Below are 19,773 nucleotides of genomic sequence, written 5' to 3'. Positions count from 1 at the left end.
GTGGGGATAACTGACAGAAAGGGATAGTCTTATGTATCTTTCAGTAGGAGTAGCAGCGAAAGCGCTATTATTGTTTGTCCTTGTCACAGTCTCACATCTTGTTTTATTCCCCACCGTAAATTGACCACCGTGATTGGTCGAATTCATTTGTTGCCCACCATAACAAATAAATTCGACCAATCATAGCTTCGCAATGCGACGCTATGATTGGTCGAATTTATATGTTTTGTCCCTCACGGAGGCACGCGTAGACCACTTCTATAGGATGCTACCTTCTATGACCGTATAAGCGGTATAAGTGGCGTTACTATGCTCAATACCAAAAAGACCTACCTACGACCATGCCACGATTCGCAGTGCATCTTGCACCAATAAATGCGAGCGAGATGTCTAATGACAGTAATGACACAGTTGTAGCATTTACGCGCTCAGATCAGCGCGAGCAATTGTAACATATCAATATTAATACGGATTTTAAATTCAGAATACCCCTCCTTTGTGGCTTGTTATCTCTAGTCTCTACCTATTACCTGTTTCCTGAAAATGTAGAACTGACTTAGTAACTAAACTTTGGAACTTAAATACTTTTGTATTTAACAGTTCTTAATTAGATTTGCTGTGTGTGGCTACTACCTAGTAATTAGGTACTAATAATAACTTAGTAATAATGTCCCGCATACAAGCCACATTAATGAAAATGTAAACATGTTTTTCCACTAGGTAACATCAAATACTTACCGCGATACGTTTCTTTCATATTGTAGAATACTTAAGTTCGTGTTTATTACGTAGGTAGGTATGTATAGCTACTCTTTTCTTGATTTTCAGTCTATAAATTAATTTGAAACTCTAATTTGTTTTACAAGTTTTGTAATTAGGTTTTTCCTCCAAATATTATCCTCATAACTTAATCTGCGTTACTAGAAGGTCAAATATCTGTGACGTCAGAGCCATTGGGCGGTCAATCAATTCCTGTCAAGATCCTTGAATCATCTCCGGGGAATTCTTACAATTTAACCCTATGATATAGAGTAACAGTAACATTCCAATGAAAACCTTAAAAGGTTAAAGTTATCTCTATAGAAAAAGAAATCACGAAAACACGTAGGTATATTTTTTTTTATTGTATAGTATTGTTACCATGCATTCTATAGCAGTATAAGTTCAGTATATAATAGCGGCAACATAGCCGAGGAATCTGTCGGGCATTTTAAACATAAGCATGGTTTCAGGGTACCTTACCTACTCTCCAGTAATTAAGATAAAAGTTAAAAACCCACGCGACGGTCATATTATCCGTCGCAAGTTTCGCACGGCGCGTCATATCTTTTGTGCCTTCCTAATTTCCTGGCTTTATGCCCCCTCTTAACTTAATCCTGTGAGTAATTTGCACCGATAGTCGCCAACGCCAAGCTAACATTGCACCTAACGGCTTATATTGAGCATTGAATCGATATCGCTTACCGACGTAATTGCAGTGTTATCTGCCGATGGATTGAAATATTATGCCTCTATCACTAACCCGCTGGGGTTCAATGAGATTGAAAAAAACTATCGTAGTAAATTTCAAACATATTTTATAGTCTACTGTCTGAGGTGATAGGTGATTGGTAAGAAGGTATGGTCCCTAAATTCAGCTGCCATCGACGGGCAATTTTTTTACCAACCCCGGGAAATAAGCGATAGAAATAAATTTAGTCTGTCATTGCTTCTGCAAATGTTGTCTGTATAGTTAAATAGGTATATTATATATATATACCTGCTTAACAAAGTGGCTTTTGAGCACGATCGCGGCAATTGATTGTATCTTAGAGGTATAGATATAGGTACGTTGTCAGATTGGTTGTCAGCGCAAGGGATGACTCACGCTAGACCGGGCCGAGCCTGGGCCGAGGCGTTCGACATGTCATGTCATTTTCTATAACGGCTAATCGGTGATCATGTGGTGGTTTCCATAGAAATCGAAGCTCAAGCCCGGCTTGGTCTAGCGTGAGTCATGCCGGAAGCTCATGCCCGGCTTCGGCCCAGTCTAGCGTGAGTCATTAAGCCTTGCTGCCTTTTAGAAACTGTTATGACAGAAAAAGGAGTTATTTTAATTAAAACTTTGTGATGTGTAGGTATTAAGCCGATGTGCCTCGTGCATATGAATTTGTGCAAATAAGATTGAGCATGGAGCGTGTAGCATGCGTAAATACTTAGTTTGTGCAAAAGTTGACACAACAATGTGGGCCTACCTAGTGGGCGGAAACCAACTATATTAATTTATGCTATATTAACGTACCTGACATGTCTTCTTGTGCTTTTAGTTTGTTCTATTTATGATGTGACGTGTGCCACGCTATATTAATTAGTAACTAGCTTCTGCCTGCAACTTCGTCTGTGTTCAGACCCACAGACTGCCCGCAGCGGGCGGCTCGGCGTGCACATTTATTTACGTATAGATTACAGTAGGGGTTGAGCGCTTATTTAAATAGAAAATGTTATTCCAGACTTCGCACGGGATGGAGCGCAGCGCGAAGCGAGCCTCCCCTGACAGCGACAGAGCGGGAAGCTATTGCGGCCGTCGTGCGACGGGCAGAGAAAGTAGACGAGGTGGAGGCACGACGAGTTGGACGACTGGTCTCGCGACTTGAAGGTACTTATGCTGTATCTATCTATATCTTGGCACGGGATCGAGCGCAACACGAAGTTAGCCGCCTCTCACAGCGACAGAACGGGAAGCTATAGCAGCTGTCGTGCGACGGGCAGAGAAAGTAGACGAGGTGGAGGCACGACGAGTTGGACGACTGGTCTCGCGACTTGAAGGTACTTATGCTGTATCTATCTATATCTTGGCACGGGATCGAGCGCAACACGAAGCGAGCCTCCCCTCACAGCGACAGAGCGGGAAGCTATTGCGGCCGTCGTGCGACGGGCAGAGAAAGTAGACGAGGTGAAGGCACGACGAGTCGGTCGACTGGTCGCGCGACTTGAAGGTACTTATGCTGTATCTATCTATATCTTGGCACGGGATCGAGCGCAACACGAAGTTAGCCGCCTCTCACAGCGACAGAACGGGAAGCTATAGCAGCTGTCGTGCGACGGGCAGAGAAAGTAGACGAGGTGGAGGCACGACGAGTTGGACGACTGGTCTCGCGACTTGAAGGTACTTATGCTGTATCTATCTATATCTTGGCACGGGATCGAGCGCAACACGAAGTGAGCCTCCCCTCACAGCGACAGAGCGGGAAGCTATGGCAGCTGTCGTGCGACGGGCAGAGAAAGTAGACGAGGTGAAGGCACGACGAGTCGGTCGACTGGTCGCGCGACTTGAAGGTACTTATGCTGTATCTATCTATATCTTGGCACGGGATCGAGCGCAACACGAAGTGAGCCGCCTCTCACAGCGACAGAACGGGAAGCTATAGCAGCTGTCGTGCGAAGGGCAGAGGAAATGGACGAGGTCGAGGCCCGACGAGTTGGACGACTGGTCGCGCGACTTGAAGGTTCTTATGCTGTATCTATCTATCTAATTCTTCGTACTGGATGGAGCGCGGCGTGAAGCGAGCCGCCCCTGACAGCGACAGAGTAGGAGCTATTGCAGCTGTCGTGCGAAGGGCAGAGAAAGTGGATGAGGTCGAGGCGCGACGAGTCGGACGACTGGTCGCGCGACTTGAAGGTACTTGTGCTATATCTATCTATCTAATTCTTCGTACTGGATGGAGCGCGGCGTGAAGCGAGCCGCCCCTGACAGCGACAGAGTAGGAGCTATTGCAGCTGTCGCGCGAAGGGCAGAGAAAGTGGATGAGGTCGAGGCGCGACGAGTCGGACGACTGGTCGCGCGACTTGAAGGTACTTACGCTGTATCTATTCAATTCTTCGTACAGGATGGAGCGCAGCACGTCGCGAGTTTCCCCTGACAGCAGCAGAGCGGGAAGACGGTCGCTGCCGTCATGTGACATGCAGGGAAAGTGGACGAGGCGGAGGCGCGACGGATCGGACGACTGGTTACACGACTAGAAGGTACTTAGGGAAAGTATACCTAAGTGTAATTTATGGCATTGTACGGCATAGATCGCAGCACGAAGCGGAGCGTCCCTTAGCGAGACTGCGGTGGAGCGGGAGGCAATCTAAGCTGTGATTCGACAAACTCAGAATGTGGGAGAACTTGAAGTTTACTTATTCCTATCGAAAGAGCGCTGCTTTTATTTCAGACACCCTATGATATAACGCGAACCTACTTTTTAACACTGGCTAAGCCGTTATTCATAGCCTAATAGACGCCTACAACTCCTGATCAAAAATACTTACCTACTTTACTTAGTATATCGCTATAAAAACTCTTAAGTTCTCTTAAATATATGTAACTCTTAAGAAAATCTATTTAAATCTTGAATAAATAAGGCGGATGGACTATCAAACTATCACATTGAAAGAAACAAGTTTATTCTCAACTTCGTACTGTAATCTCTAGCGGTTAAGTTTGAACGAGTTAAGTTTGTTAAGTCTTGCACTTTATACCTATTACGAGGCACATTAATTACTTTAATCGCTATATTTTCTTTTCTTTGAAGGAAGCATTTTAATACCTGCAATAGGGATGTTGACATGAATCGCGAATATATAATATGTTATGTTTTTACCATAGCAGGGAATATTAGAACGCGGAAAATCATATTTTGCAAGTGTAAATATGCGTAATAAGTAATAAATTAATTAAAAATAATCAAAAGTATTTAAAATAATGCCCAGTATCAGTATCACGTGACTGCAAACGCCAATCGGAGCGCGTGACGTAATCACAGTGGAATCACCAAAGACAAGTTATAAAACCTGCCTAAGTGTCTACAGATTAGCGTACCGAAACGCGATCTTGGTGCGGTGCGGCGCACGAATCGATAGTGTGTAAGGTGGTGCGTTAAGGACGCAGCTATAAGTTAGAGCGAGAAAGAAGTCGCTGTCCGATGCGGTAGTGTGTTAAGGCTTTAAAAAAATTGTCAGTTGCCATATAAAGAATTTAAAAAAATTACTGACAGCAGTTTGTTTAAAACGCCGTTACGTCATCAAGGTCACGTAACAGTTTGGAGCGTTTAGGCGCGAAATTTAAACACGAAACTTATTATACATGTTTTTTTATTCAAAATTAATGAATATATTTTTTTAATATTTTCTGTAATTATTACGTGTCTATCTACAAAATGAAACCAGTTCCAAAAAATTTTCAACATCCCTATTGTTTGCATTTGGAATTGCTTTGAAAACTTCAAAAGATGTTTTTCTACTCCAGCACTTAAATGTGTCAATTAAATGACTGACAGTGATATCTAAAGCAATGTCATTTGAATGATTTGTCTATAGGCTCATAAGATGACTGCTAGCAGTCATCTTATGAGTATAATACAACTGCTTTATTTTTTTTAAAGATACAAGTTCCGATCATCTTGATTGAAAGAGGTATGTTTTCATTTACAATAATAACTCTTTTTTTTTTAAATAATAACTCAATTTTTTTAAATAATAACTCTTTTTTTTTAATAATAACTCTTTTTTTTTGCTGCAGCTGTCATAGAAAAAGTAATGTATGCAACAGCTCATAATTGGTTCTTAAAATTCTCGGGTCTTTTTTTACAAAACTCGACTACGTCTCGTTTTGTAACTTCGACCCTTGAATTTTAAGAACCCTTATTATATCACTGTTGCATAAACTACTATTAAATAATTGAAGGGATGTTTACAAAAACAACATAACTGCCTACACTGGTTGACACCTGAAACGATTAACAATGTTCTTAAAAAAGTATCAACCGCTCTAAGCAGTTATGTTGTTTTTGTAAACATCCCTTCAATTATAAAGCCAACTAAATACAGTTAAAACAATTTCGGAGCTGTCTTCCCGCCGTAACATAGCGATTATTACAATGGCATCACTATTTCATTCAAGTGCCACTTAAACCAGGTGACAGCGGGCCCTACGGGAAAACCGTTGCTATTGCGGTACGAGAGCCCTATTCAGAAGAATAAGTTACAGCTAAGCGACATAACTAGCAGTAATGTTTCTTGTAATTTTGCCATTCGCATATTTATTTGCCTAAAACTGTACTATGTACTTACATGATATCTCGTGATACCATCGTTCCCATGCCGAATGAAGAATGTATGGGCGTAGGAATATTTATATAGGTAGGTATACTTACTTCCTTAAATTGTTTCTTGAAAGACTTTTATTAATGATACAAAGAATGAAGGACGGGAGGACGCCGCAATTTTTCTCTTTTACGTATGCTTTCCGGCAATTTACGTTGTATCTTGTTAGATATTACAATGGTATGGCTGGCTTTGTTTAGGTATTTGCGACCTATTTAAAATACCTATTTTACCAGGTTCAGTATGTATTTTTGTAAATTAAGAGAATACAACAGGACTATAGGTAAATTTAGACACTAAAGGTACAAAAAGTAAAAAGTAGAATAAAAATGCGGCCACACAAAATGTCACCCGCTGAAAATACAAACTAAACTGGTAAAGTGCACCTAAAATCCTAACAAAATATTAGGACATTTTAGTTGTCTGCGACCATGACCGATGAAACGTTGAATGTTTAAATAGACGTTACTACCTAATAATTTATAAAAAAAAACACTCAACTCAAACACTTTGTCGCCAGGAATGCGACGGTCAGCGCAAGGCCCAGCACCGCGAACATGCCTCGTATGCGGGGAAACGGCGCGCCTCCTGTCTCCCTTACGCACCTGCTCCATATGCCGGCATTCAGCTTGTCCTAAGTGCGTCATCGACACTAATGTCCACAGGTAAGACCCTATCAAAACCCTTAGTACAGTGAGCACAAAAGTCAAGCCTTCGAAGAACATGCAGAGGCGAGTGGAACTCGACGCAAAAGCGTGACGAGTTAAAAGGCCCGACCACCTGCGGTCATCAACTACAATTTTGTCGGAGGGGTGCTGACCTGCGGTGAGTGCGGTCGTACATTCACGGCAAACATGGCTACGGCAGCCACCTGAGAGCTCACGATCGTCGCTCTCAATAACTAGTCCAAACCCAGTCGCCGTGGCCGTAACCGGCCAAATGATGAGGTGCATCAGGCTCCACACCGGGAACTTTAGTGGAAAAACAGCGCGCCTCTTAGGTACCGCAGCTTGCCCTAACACGGTAGTACTATTAGTTATTCTGTGCCCTAACCCTACAAAATAAGGCGCATTTTACGGTAGTCTGAAAAGTTACATATTGCGGCGCAGGCATAAGCAGCCAGCACCTGAGTAAACCCAAATAGATTATGTTACAGTTACACAGATAGATACGACCAAATATACTTCGCTAAATAGCTAAATATGTAAATAGGGCTGGTTCATTCTGGAGTAAACCGAGCTCTGCAAACGATTGACGTGCGTTCGAGTGGATCAACGCGTGGTTCAATGTCACTTGCGGGTATTGTAATGGACGTGGTTATTGACATAGAACAAACATCACTTTAAACGTGACGTTCGGTTTCGACGGCTGTTCGACGGCAGCTGTGATTATTGTTATGGCTCCTCTACACGATGGGCCAACGCCGGCCACTCCAAGGGACGCAGCCAAGCAATATCACTTGCTCCCTCTAACGCATAAATGCGTCCCTTGGAGTGGCCGGCGTTGGCCCATCGTGTAGAGGAGCCATTACGGCGTCGTTATTGCCGCTGCTGTATTTATCAAGGAAATTGACAAATACACTTCTAGTTTTAGGTACAGTCAGCAGCAGAAGTTGCTTAGCGGGCCAGGTGTCCAAACTGATCTTGACGCGACTTTATTGTTAAGAGAAGTAAGAGCGTGTCAATGTACTTTTGAACACCTCGCCCGCTTAGCAACTTCTGCTGCTGACTGTACATATTAAATTTCTACTCGAACGTGAAAGTAAGATCGTAATTTCGTAAAAATGTAGGCACTTAAACAGACTCTAAGGTAATACTTATTAGGCCTGCTACAGCTTAGATTTTATTAAAATTAAACGTTATTACATTTCCGACCTAATAAGTCTACTTTATTGCCACACCGCTCCATTAAGTACGCATAGCAATTTCTTGACAAAAAAAACAACGGGTTGCGCTCAGGGAGTGCCGGCAGAAGTGAAAACTCAATGACTAGTGCAAAATGCACTTTGTATAATTGAGGTTAACGCCGTCTAGCGTTAGCGTTAATTACTTGAAACCCCTAAGCACATCACTGTTAGTACTCGAGTTATATTAATACCAGTTAGAGCGAAACTCACTAGATGGCATTTAAATCAATAAAGAAAAACTCAATGACATATTTACATATAACAGTTTTTCATGTAATGTCATTGAAGTTTTCTTTATTGATTTAAATGCCATCTAAATGAGTGGCCATCTAAATCTTACGGTCACGTGATTGTCTTACGCTGTCTTGAAATTAACATTTTTTCCCCATCTCAAAAAGTGCACAGCGCCGCTAAAGAAGTTTTCACTTCAAAAACATGAAGGCCAGATTTTTTCTGTTCCTACTTTGTGTTAACATTGTATTGTCTATCTTATAAACAAAAGGAAATTAAGACCTAAACTCCGGGCTACAATAAAAATGTAATAGGTATTTTTATTAAATGTTGCATTACTCGTAATGTTTATACTGCAATATTTTACCCTTTCATATTGCCGCGGAGAAATGAAACAATAACATTGCTGCAAGCTACTTACATAATACGTTGTTTTACGGTTGTGCCAGCAAAAGAAGCAAAGCGGACAAGGTGCGCATAATGATCTGCACAGAACGAAGTATATTGTCTATATTCTGAAGAATCACACGAAAATTCTGATACTGACTATTTTTAATGTCATTTTGTAGAAAGAACCAAAATTAGAAAAAAAAATTTTTCTCACAGTCATAGCGATTTGAGGGCGGTTAAAGCACATACCAGCTATATACCTAGTGTGAGTTTGAACTACATATACCGTAAAATGGGGGAGTAGGGATTGCGAGGGCAGTTGGGTCATGAATGGGGAGAGAAGGGATGACGGAGGGGTGAGTTAGTTTTTATAAGCTACTGCTACGTAAATTATATATTCTAATAACAAATCAAGCTATTATAATGTTCATAATCCCAAAGTGTCGATCAAAGAATTTTCAAAACTCACCTTAGTAGGAAATCCCACCTCACCTTAACTACGGGGTGAGCTGGGATTTCCTACTATTTCGTGTTTATCTTCAAGGTTATGAAATGGAACTACACAAAATCATAAAAAAAACTAAAATACAAATGACCGGAACATTTAATTTTAATATGTATGAAAATCTGTTTGCCACATGTAAAAATACAATTTTATCGAGGTTTGAATGTCAGTTTTGTCCCTATTCACCCCGTTTTACGGTACGAAATAAAGCAAAACACAGTAAAATGTAAGCTGCTTAAAACGGAACCTATCTACTCTCAGCCAGAAGCTCTTATTCAAGGCGGTAACAATTACGTTGAACCAAAGACAAGTGAATGAAAACGCAAAGAGTTATTGATTGTAGAAAACCGGAAACTGAAACCCAGCAATCAAATATTTCAAAAAGTTAGTATTTTAAATGCCGAGTAACCCCTTCCGACCCTTAATAAGACAAGTGTGGGTACCACCAGAACGTAACTTACTTTCTATGCATCTCGCTCGTACTCGCATATTAGTGCGAGCGAGATGTATGGAAAGTGAATTACGTAGACGTTAGCGTTTTGACACTGTCCGTGACTCATGGTACGGGTAAAGGGGAATATATTTGCTGCCATCATATCGATTCTATAAAAAAAAACGGGTTGCACTCCGGGAGTGCCGACAGAAGTGAAAACTCAATGACTAGTCCAAAATGTCTGCAGCACTATGTATAATTGACCCATCCTCCTTTCTATTGAAAAACTTTAGTTCCGAAATTGCTGGTCAGTGACCTTGTTTAAAATTCGAAATTCAAATTTGTAGCGTTAATTGTTTAAAATTCGAATAGAAATTGTAAAGTTACCTTGCAGACCTCGCATCTAAATATATTTGGTCATGATATTTTGTTTTATTCACCAGTACTAGAGTTCACTTTTATTAATTAGCGATTTCATCAAGATGTAGCTTTATTGAATTATATTTGAGCGATATAAAGTTAGAATGTAACTGTGAGATCCTCGTATTTCAGCCCGTACAAGATTAGAACCTTTTTTATTGATTTAATGCCATCTAAATGAGTGGCCATCTAAATCTTACGGTCACGTGATCGCCTTACGCTGTCTCGAGTTTTTAATTTTTTTCCCACCTCAAAAAGTGCCCAGCGCCGCTAAAGAAGTTTTCACTTCAAAAATTGGTTCTAGTTTTGCTAAATTTAGCAACATGTCACATAATTTGCAGTCTCTAATATTGACCTGTCGTTGTTGTAACTAAGTGCCACTTAGCAATTAGTAGGTATAAGCCATCGTCGCCATAGTCGTTGTTAACTGTACGCCGGTAGTTTAATTAATAATTAACGATCTCTGGTTACCGAAACTCGATCTTGGCTAATATTTATTACTTAAGCCTTTTTTTTACGTTGGGAAAATGCTTTTACGCATCCCGTCTCGAGGGGAGCAAGACGGGTATGACGGACTAAAGGGCGAGGGCCTACTACCGTCTAAAAACCCAACGAGTGCCACCTCCGCCTATAACGGAGCGGCAGTGCGGGTCTTCGCTTGGTATTTATATCTAACTAAAGATTAATCTGTATGTTAATAACTAAAATGGATGTTTTGGTACGAGACGAACGTACTAAGATTAATTTTAATATAAAATTAATAAACATTATAATAAACTTCAAACTGCAACTTAATCCGCGTTTTCCCGGAATATAATATATCGTCAGGTGACAAGCAAGTCACTAAGTACCACCAGAAGTTCATAGCCATAGTGAACCATATTAGAGTACGAAAAGAAGGTTAATTTTTGTTTAAATATTTTATAGTAATTAGTGATTTTTGCTTGTCACCTGACGATATTCTGTTTTAAATAAATATTATTTCATATCCGCATGTTGAAGTTCAATGGAAATAATACATTCCGTACCCCAAAGGGTAAAAACGGGACCCTATTACTAAGACTCAACGTCCGTCTGTCTGTCACCATAGGCTGTATCTCATGAACCGTGATAGCCAGACAGTTGAAATTTTCACAGATGATGTATTTCTGTTGCCGCTATAACAACAAATACTATAAAAAATAAATTTGTACGGAACCCTCGGTGGGCGAGTCCGACTCTTTTCCGGTTTTTATTATGTGATTGAGTGGTTATATGTGACGTTATCTATGAAAAGGGACCTCATTGTCGATGGCGCTTACGGCATTATTAACGATGCTCCGATATAAATACAATGCCGCGCGACGCTGTGCGGCGTAAGCGCCATCGACAATAAGGTCCCTTTTCATAGATAATGCCCCATATATCTTTCTTTTGAAAGCTGTGTATAGTTTTATTATAGTACGTCATGTAAAAGCGTTTAAAAACATAAACGGGTTTTGCTACAATGTTGCTACGGGCTACGAAGTGCTACGAAGCGTAGCACAACAAGTCTAGCATGTGTTGCCACGACTCGCAAACATATGAATAACCATCGATATAATAACTATGGCTATATAACTAGTATGGCGTAGGATAATCTCAAAACGATCATATTAATCTTACCCCAAACCCTCTGTTCAATTTCGACAGCCAACAACGACAAGGATCACCTAGATATTTTAAAAATACCTAAGCAATTATCCAGTACCCAATCACAAAACACTAACACCATATCCCGACTAGAACACACACCAGCCCTAGTAGCACGGTCCCATTTTTATCGTTTATCACCATGCCTGTCACGTTCTAACAAGTATGTAAGTGCGAAAGTGACGGGCATAGTGATATTCGATAAAAATGGAACCGTGCTGAGCCCGCTGGAAACAAAGTGTATACCGATAGCGCCGCGTTTCCAGAAACAAAACACTATTAAAAAAAATGTCTAACAATAACAACTCATATCTAATAACAACTTTTGACATGACCTCTTTTTATTATTCAATAGCAAATATGTATAAATATAAATAAACATAATCTGTTCAAAGAAACGATGAATCGATCATTCGGATATGACGGAATATTTTTACGACACGATTGAGTGCTCCCATGATATTGTTTGCTATGTTCATTATTTACTTACACTGTTTTCCTACACCGTAATGTTTGGAAATTGGGAGACACCCCTATTTTTTAGGGTTGCTCAGTCAATGAATGCCAACGGAACTCTTCAAGTTTATGTCCACGAGAGCGCCGCGACAGTATCTCGCGCGCGAGATAACAAAACTTCTACCCAGGCTTATTTTTTTTTTGCAACGAAAACTAGGATAGAACATAGATATATCGTAAGGTGACAAGCAAAATATTTAATCAAAAATCAACCTTCTTTTCGTACTAATATGGTTCACTATGCCTAGATGAGCTTGTGGTGGTACTTAGTGACTTTTGCTTGTCACCTGACGATATATTACATAAATGTTCATACCATGTTTTGAAAATGTAGCTTCCATTGTATGGTAGCGGCTTTTTGACGGCAGGTTCGTGTGGGTCTCAATACAGTTCGAAAAAGACGGGTAAAGTACTGCAAGACGCCCTATCTTGCCGCGTCTCCATAATAATGTGTGAGGTTCATGTACCTATGAAGTGTGGCTAATTTTGACAAGATATGCTAGAATCAAATCCAGCGTTTTTATGTTATATAATACAGAACATTTCGTGTGCGACTCCGACTCACACTTGGCTGAAATTTTCAAGGCTCTTCTCCTGATAAGGGGAGCGCTCTCAGACAGCTTTACAAAAGGTTGAGTGTGTATTGTAATACTTTCTATGGGTGCGGATGCGGATATCTTTTAAAAAAGGTCTCCTTTATCTTTAAGCTACCTAGTAAAGTACAATGTGGGTATCAAATTACATTATAATTGTTGTACTTGGCGGTCTTATTTGTGTCTGGACTTACGTACCTTTACAAATCGCGAGTGTAAACAGAGTCACTATAATTTTGTTTGAGCACCCCTGACTGAGAGGTCGATTCTGATTAAGCAAACCACAGGTATTCTCTGGTGGTTTACTAAGTTTATCTCTCTATTATTGCTATTTACATCCGAACTGGTGGCCCCTTAAGCCCTTGCTACACGGTCGCCGACAAGCCTTCTAACCGTCTGACCTTGGTCTGTCCTTGGTCAGTTTTGGTCAAATTTTGTTGGAAACAACTGTCTACACGGTCCGGGACGGACCAAGGCCACGCGGTCTGAAGGCTTGTCAGCGACCGTGTAGCAAGGGCCCCAAGGGCTTTATTACCGAAAGGTTACCTAACCATTGTTTTACAAGGCCCACAACGTTTGCAGAACTACCACTATAGCTTTCACTACCCTTCCAAGGTCGAGCCTTACATGGCACCTATGATGCAAATACATATTGTGTCAACAAACTTCACCTTACAAAACTAACACAATTGATCAAACATTTCTGCGACAACTTTTGACTTTCATATAGTAATAAATCTACTATTATAAAAGAGTTAAACTGGGTATCTCTAATATATTTCGAATAATTTGAAATCTGCTGAGTATAAAAACAAGTACCTATTTCCTTAATTGCGGATCATTAAAATTTTAATGGCTCGCTATTTCTTCTTCGTAAAATTATTTGAGAATTCTAAGGTTTGATCATGTAAAAATAGTCCTTGTTATATCATCAAACGTATTTGATGTTATTATGAAATCATTTTTTTTTGTTCGTGTACAGAGGCCAATGTCATCAATAAGTATATACCTTATACCTTTAAACGAGCAATTCTTGTATATTTATTTATTTATATATATATGTATATATTGAGGACCTCAGAAACGGCTCTAACGATCCGATGAAATTAGCTATTTGGGGTTTTCGGGGGCGAAAAGTCGATCTAGCTGGGTCTTAACTCTGAGAAAACGCGCATTTTTGAGCTTTGATCTGTTTTCCGAGCAAAGCTCGGTCTCCCAGGTATTAGTACCCTAACTAACCTACTTTAATAGGTACTATAATTGCTCCAAAAATAGGTAACTGTTTATTAAATAACTCGTAATTGAAGCATTCCATAAAATTGTCTACCGTTGTCCCTGTAGTGTGTATACTACACCATACCCACACACATACATGCGCATAGGTACTATAGTATTTAAGGCCTTGTAAGTGTTATTTAATTCATTATACGTTTATACTCGAACCTAGTTGTTTGTCTCAACGCCCATCCCTACATGGCGACCCTGCCAGTGCGGCCTCGTGCTGCACTGGCGGTGCGCTGCGCCAGCCAGAAATAATGGCCGTTGTCCTGGGTGAAAAATATTGGACCATTTGAATGAAAAGGAGAAGTTAATAAAAAAAATGTAATATAATAAAAGGACTAATACAAGAAAAAGTGAAAGTGTAAGGTTGAAAGACTAATAGAACTTTGGTTTGGTGTTTTACGACAAATAAACATTATGTGTAATGTGGACGTAACTAAATAGTATAAGTGTTAAAATACATATATTAATATTTAAAATTGGACAAGTGGCGAAAAATCAGAAGTGGAAATGGACTAAAATAAAACAAATTATATATTTTTTTAAATAAAAGCCTGTGAAGCTGGAAGTTGCAGCAGGGAGCTTGTTCGCGTCCCGGGACCCAGACGTGACCTTGCTGGAGATGGAGTCGAGGAGAATGGCGTGTGATTTTGTCACGGTCCCGCTACATCGGAAATGGAATTGAGAGATTTGGGGAAAGCCAGGAGCAGTATGACTATTTTAGGTTATAAGCAGTTGACTTGGTTGATGTTGATGACATTCTTTTTTTTTTCGGGGAAACGTCGTGTTATATTCAACAGTTATTTTAAATTTCTTTTTCGTTGGTTGTAATATTAGCAATTGCTATCTTGGATTTTGAAACAGTGTTTTATATAGTTTCTCAATAATAATTTCCTTAGTTTTTGGTGATGTGTGTTATTTTTTTTATTAAATATGTATGCTTGATGACGAAATCTATATATATAAATGCAAGTGTCCTGACTGACTGACTGACTGACTGACTGACTGACTGATTCATCAACGCAGAGCCGAAACTACAAAAGCTAGAAAGTTGAAATTTGCACACTAGGTTTCATTTATAAAGTGTACAAGAGATAAGAAGCGATTTTGAAAAATTCAACCCCTAAGGGGGTTAAAAAGGGGATGAAAGGTTGTATGGGGTACAAGTTTTATTTTAAGCTAGGAATTTGAAACTTTGTAAAAATGTATTATATTAAAAAACAAGAAAACTAATTTCAGCGTTTTTGAAAATTCATCCCCCAAGGTGGTGAAAAAGGGGTTGAAAGTTTGTATGGAGATCAAATATTTTTGTGAGTGTTGGACTTGAAACTTTGTATATGGAGATATTATTATAAGACAGAAAAAGTAATTTCAGCGTTTTTGAAAATTCATCCCCTAACACGGTTAAAAAGGGGTAGAAAGTTTGAATCCATTACAAATGCTTTGAAACTTCTTAGAAAGGCATAATAGCCGATTACAAAAAAAAAGTAATTGCAACGTTTTTGGAAATGTCCACCCCTAAGGGGGTTAAAAAGGGGATGAAAGTTCGTCTTTGAGTGCAAATTTTATTTTAATCTAGGAACTTGAAACTTTGCAAAAAGGTATTAAATTAAAATACAAGAAAACTGATTTCAGCGTTTTTGAAAATTCATCCCCCAAGGTGGTGAAAAAGGGGTTGAAAGTTTGTATGGATATCAAATATTTTTGTGAGTGTGGGACTTGAAACTTTGTATATAGGGATATTATTATAAGACAGAAAAAGTAATTTCAGCGTTTTTGAAAATTCATCCCCTAACAGGGTTAAAAAGGGGTAGAAAATTTGAATCCATTACAAATACTTTGAAACTTCTTAGAAAGGCATAATAGCCGATTACAAAAAAAAGTAATTGCAACGTTTTTGGAAATTCAATCCCTAAGGGGGTTAAAAAGGGGAAGAAAGTTCGTCTTGGGGTGCAAATTTTATTTTAATCTAGGAACTTGAAACTTTGCAAAAAGGTATTAAATTAAAATACAAGAAAACAATCTTTTTTGCGTTTTTGAAAATTCATCCCCTAAGGTGGTGAAAAAGGGGTTGAAAGTTTGTATGGATATCAAACATTTTTTTCGAGCGCGGGACTTGAATCTTTGTATTTGGGGATATTATTAGAAGACAGGAAAAGTAATTTCAGCGTTTTGTAAAATTCATCCCCTAACAGGGTTAAAAAGGGGTTGAAAGTTCGTATAGGGCTCAAATTTTATTTTAAGCTAGGAACTTGACACTGCAAAAATATATTAAATTAAAATACTAGAAAAGTATTTCAGCGTTTTTAAAAATTCATCCCCTAACAGGTTTAAAAAGGGGTTGAAAGATGGAATCCATTACAAATTCTTTGAAACTTCTTATAAACGCGTAACATAAAATAAAAAATGACATTAATTAAACATTATTAAAAATTCAACCCCTAAGGGGGTTAAAAAGGGGATGAAAGTTTGTCTTGGGGTTCAAATTTTATTATAAGCTAGAAACTTGAAACTTCGTAAAAAGGTATTATAATAAAAGAAAAGAAAACTTATTTCAGCGTTTTTGAAAATTCATCCCCCAAGGTGGTGAAAAAGGGGTTGAAAGTCAATCAAATATTTTTTTGAGTGCGGGACTTGAATCTTTGTATAAGGGCATATTATAAGAATACAAGAAAAGTAATTTCAGCGTTTTTAAAAATTCATCCCTTAAAAGGGTTAAATAGGGGTTGAAAATTTGTATGGAGACCAAAACATTTTTTGAGTGCGGGACTTGAATCTTTGCATAAAGGCATATTATTGGAATACAAGAAAAGTAATTTCAGCGTTTTTGAAAATTCATCCCCCAAGGTGGTGAAGAAGGAGTTGAAAGTTTGTACGCACATCAAATATTTTCTTGAGTGCGGGGCTCGAATCTGTGTATAAGGGCATATTATAAGAATACAAGAAAAGTGATTTCAGCGTTTTTAAAAATTCAACCCTTAAAAGGGTTAAATAGGGGTTGAAAGTTTGTATGGATATCAAACATATTTTTGTGTGCGGGACTTGAATCTTTGTATAAAGGCATATTATACAAGAAAAGTAATTTCGGCATTTTTGAAAATTCATCCCTCAAGTTGGTAAAATAGGAGTTGAAAATTTGTATGGAGGTCAAACATTTATTTGAGAGCGGGACTTGAATCGTTGTATAAAGGCATATTATTAGAATACATGAAAAGTAATTTCAGATTTTTTTTAATTCATCCCCTAAAAGGTTTAAAAAGGGGTTGAAAGTTGGTAGAGAGTTCAAATTTTATTAAAAGCTAGGAACTTCAAACTTCGTAAATAGGTTGTTAGGTAGTAGGTTTTACTAAATAGTGGACATGAAAATATGCTGGGGGTTGAGAGGGATTATATCGAGAACAATTTTATTCAGTTAGGGGCTTGAAACTTCGTAGCCAGGTTGTGTATTTATAATAATTAACAAATGATTAACAGCCCCTACTGCTATCTTTTGCTGCATAATGTTCTAAGCTAATGTAGAATATATAACCACCAATATACATATCCACGCGTACGAAGTCGCGGGCTACAGCTATAACAATATGGTTAAAGGAATGGCACATATTCATAACGTTTCCTAGCTCCAAGTAAATTGAATGTATAGGTAATTTAATCTCATTTTAATATTTCGTGTTTTTATTTCATCTGTTTAACTTAACAATAGAACTTTTCTACACTTAGATACAATATTTGTCATAGCCTACAAATGAGGCGCGCCATCCGCGGCGCGTGTTCACATATAAGGAATTGGTATGTAGCTTCTGTTATTACATCTCAAATTTCATAGTCGTCGTGCACTGTTTTGAATCAAATATTTTTTTTGTTGTAATATTAAAGTTAAAAAGTAGAAAGAGTACTTAACACTTAGCACACTTATATTTTAAAATTTAAGAATGCGACGCAATATGTGCCTACTATTAACCATATACATATTATACTAAACTAACATTGTATACAATTTAGGATAATTTTAGTTGGGTTTTAAGACATTTATTATTATGAATCATAATGTGTATCGGACTTGACATTTTAATACGGATGTGACATATTAATACAGAGTTACGAAGTGGCTTCGTTATAATAATGAGTAAAATATATGGGGATGGTACTGTATCGAGATAATATAGGAATTTATGAAAAGATGTAGTTTTGTTGGTAAAAGAATGTTTTGGTTTGTTTCAATGATGGATTATATGGGTAGATGTTTCGTTAAATGTTTTGTTATTGTATGTGTACTTAGAATGGTGTAGTGTACAGGTAAAATAAATACGTAAATGGTTTGGTTTTAGAGTTATAAATGGTATGATGAAATTTGTTAGATTTTTGGATGGCGATTAAGCATTTGTTGTTGGGAAAACTGATATATATGTAAGCTTTTCAAAGGACGATTAGCCTGATCAACTAAGAGTTGTTGAAATTCTTATATATGTTAAAGTTTTCAATGAATGAGTATTTTGTCTGCGATTTTGAATGGTTTTTTTGTTGTTGTAAAGATTGGGAAATTATGAATGATAATAATTGAAAAAAAAAATGCCAATCGCTTCTTCGGTGGCCCGAGAGGCGGCCTTGAGCGATTAGCTTAGCATGGGTACACCAAGACACAAGGCAGGTAGGGAATCCTTGGAGGTCTGACCATGATTCGATCGAGCATCAATCGTGGAGACTCCTTGGACACATGGAAGGATATAATGTAAGGATGTGTTAAAAGAACTGCCTGAATGAATAAATATAAAGTATGTTTGCGCGCTTAAAAAAAAAATACCTTGTGTCTTGAGCAATAAATAAATAAATTTTATTACAAGGTCGGCCGACCACGAAATATGCGTTGTGTACCCATGTCACAAGTATATAATGCCCGCTTAAGAGGCACTATTGAAATGAGTCTTCTATAATTATAATGATTAACTGACGTCAGAAAAATAATATGAATATGCATAAAGTAGGTAAGTAACAATTATAATCACGGATAAAGACATATTTTTTTGCAAAGAAAAAAAAACTAGGTACCTAAAAAGAAACGATTTTTTTTATTGATTAATGTTAACATATATTAATTGTACTTTTCTTTTTTTTTTTTTTTACATGTGTATCTTAAAACATATTTTTTTTTACTTTCACTTTGATAATTATATAGCTACTTGCATTGTTTCTTATATAAATAAAATTATTTTAATGTTACATTTTAAGTGTATTTTTATCAGGTTAGTTACTTATGTAAAATACTAACTAAAATGTTTCGTATGCAAAAATATTTTATTATAATTTTTTTTTGACATAATCTTTAAGGTTAATGTAAATTGTATTTTTTGTGTAAACAAACATTAAACTTAGCACATTGTTGCTACATTTAAGTCCAATTTCCAATTTTCTTTATAATTTGACTTTAACTTCTGCTATACTCGTAATAGCGAAATAAATGTGTTTTTATATATGTAATCTCTTATTTTGTAATGCAGTTTATATTTTTTAAGCTTATCTGAGTGGCCCACTGTATACTAAAAAAAAAAATAGATTAACTTTTAGATTTTAATTTTTTTTTTTCTTCAAGGGGGGAGGTGTAGTGTGTATACTACACCATACCCACACACATACATGCGCATAGGTACTATAGTATTTAAGGCCTTGTAAGTGTTATTTAATTCATTATACGTTTATACTCGAACCT

General features: G+C 37.9%; 1 protein-coding gene across 3 annotated transcripts in view; it reads left to right on the top strand.

The window, feature by feature from the left end:
- LOC134656887 (rabphilin-3A) overlaps window positions 1-19,773 on the top strand; it is a 66,764-nt gene that overhangs the window by 20,945 nt on the left and 26,046 nt on the right. For 2 of the 3 annotated variants that reach the window (XM_063512427.1, XM_063512426.1), the window contains exons 1-2: window positions 3,377-3,485; window positions 6,644-6,788. In XM_063512427.1, coding sequence (XP_063368497.1) covers window positions 3,434-3,485; window positions 6,644-6,788 — 197 coding nt within the window. In that variant the 5' untranslated portion in view covers window positions 3,377-3,433. Of the gene's footprint in view, window positions 1-2,489; window positions 2,636-3,376; window positions 3,486-6,643; window positions 6,789-19,773 lie in introns of those variants that run through there. The other variant, XM_063512428.1, reaches the window with a different exon arrangement.

This window comes from Cydia amplana, chromosome 19 (genome assembly GCF_948474715.1).
Source record: "Cydia amplana chromosome 19, ilCydAmpl1.1, whole genome shotgun sequence".
NCBI classification, from domain to species: Eukaryota; Metazoa; Arthropoda; class Insecta; order Lepidoptera; family Tortricidae; genus Cydia; species Cydia amplana.
The sequence above is the reverse complement of the archived record's forward strand: the minus strand, read 5'-3'. Positions and strand labels throughout refer to the sequence as shown.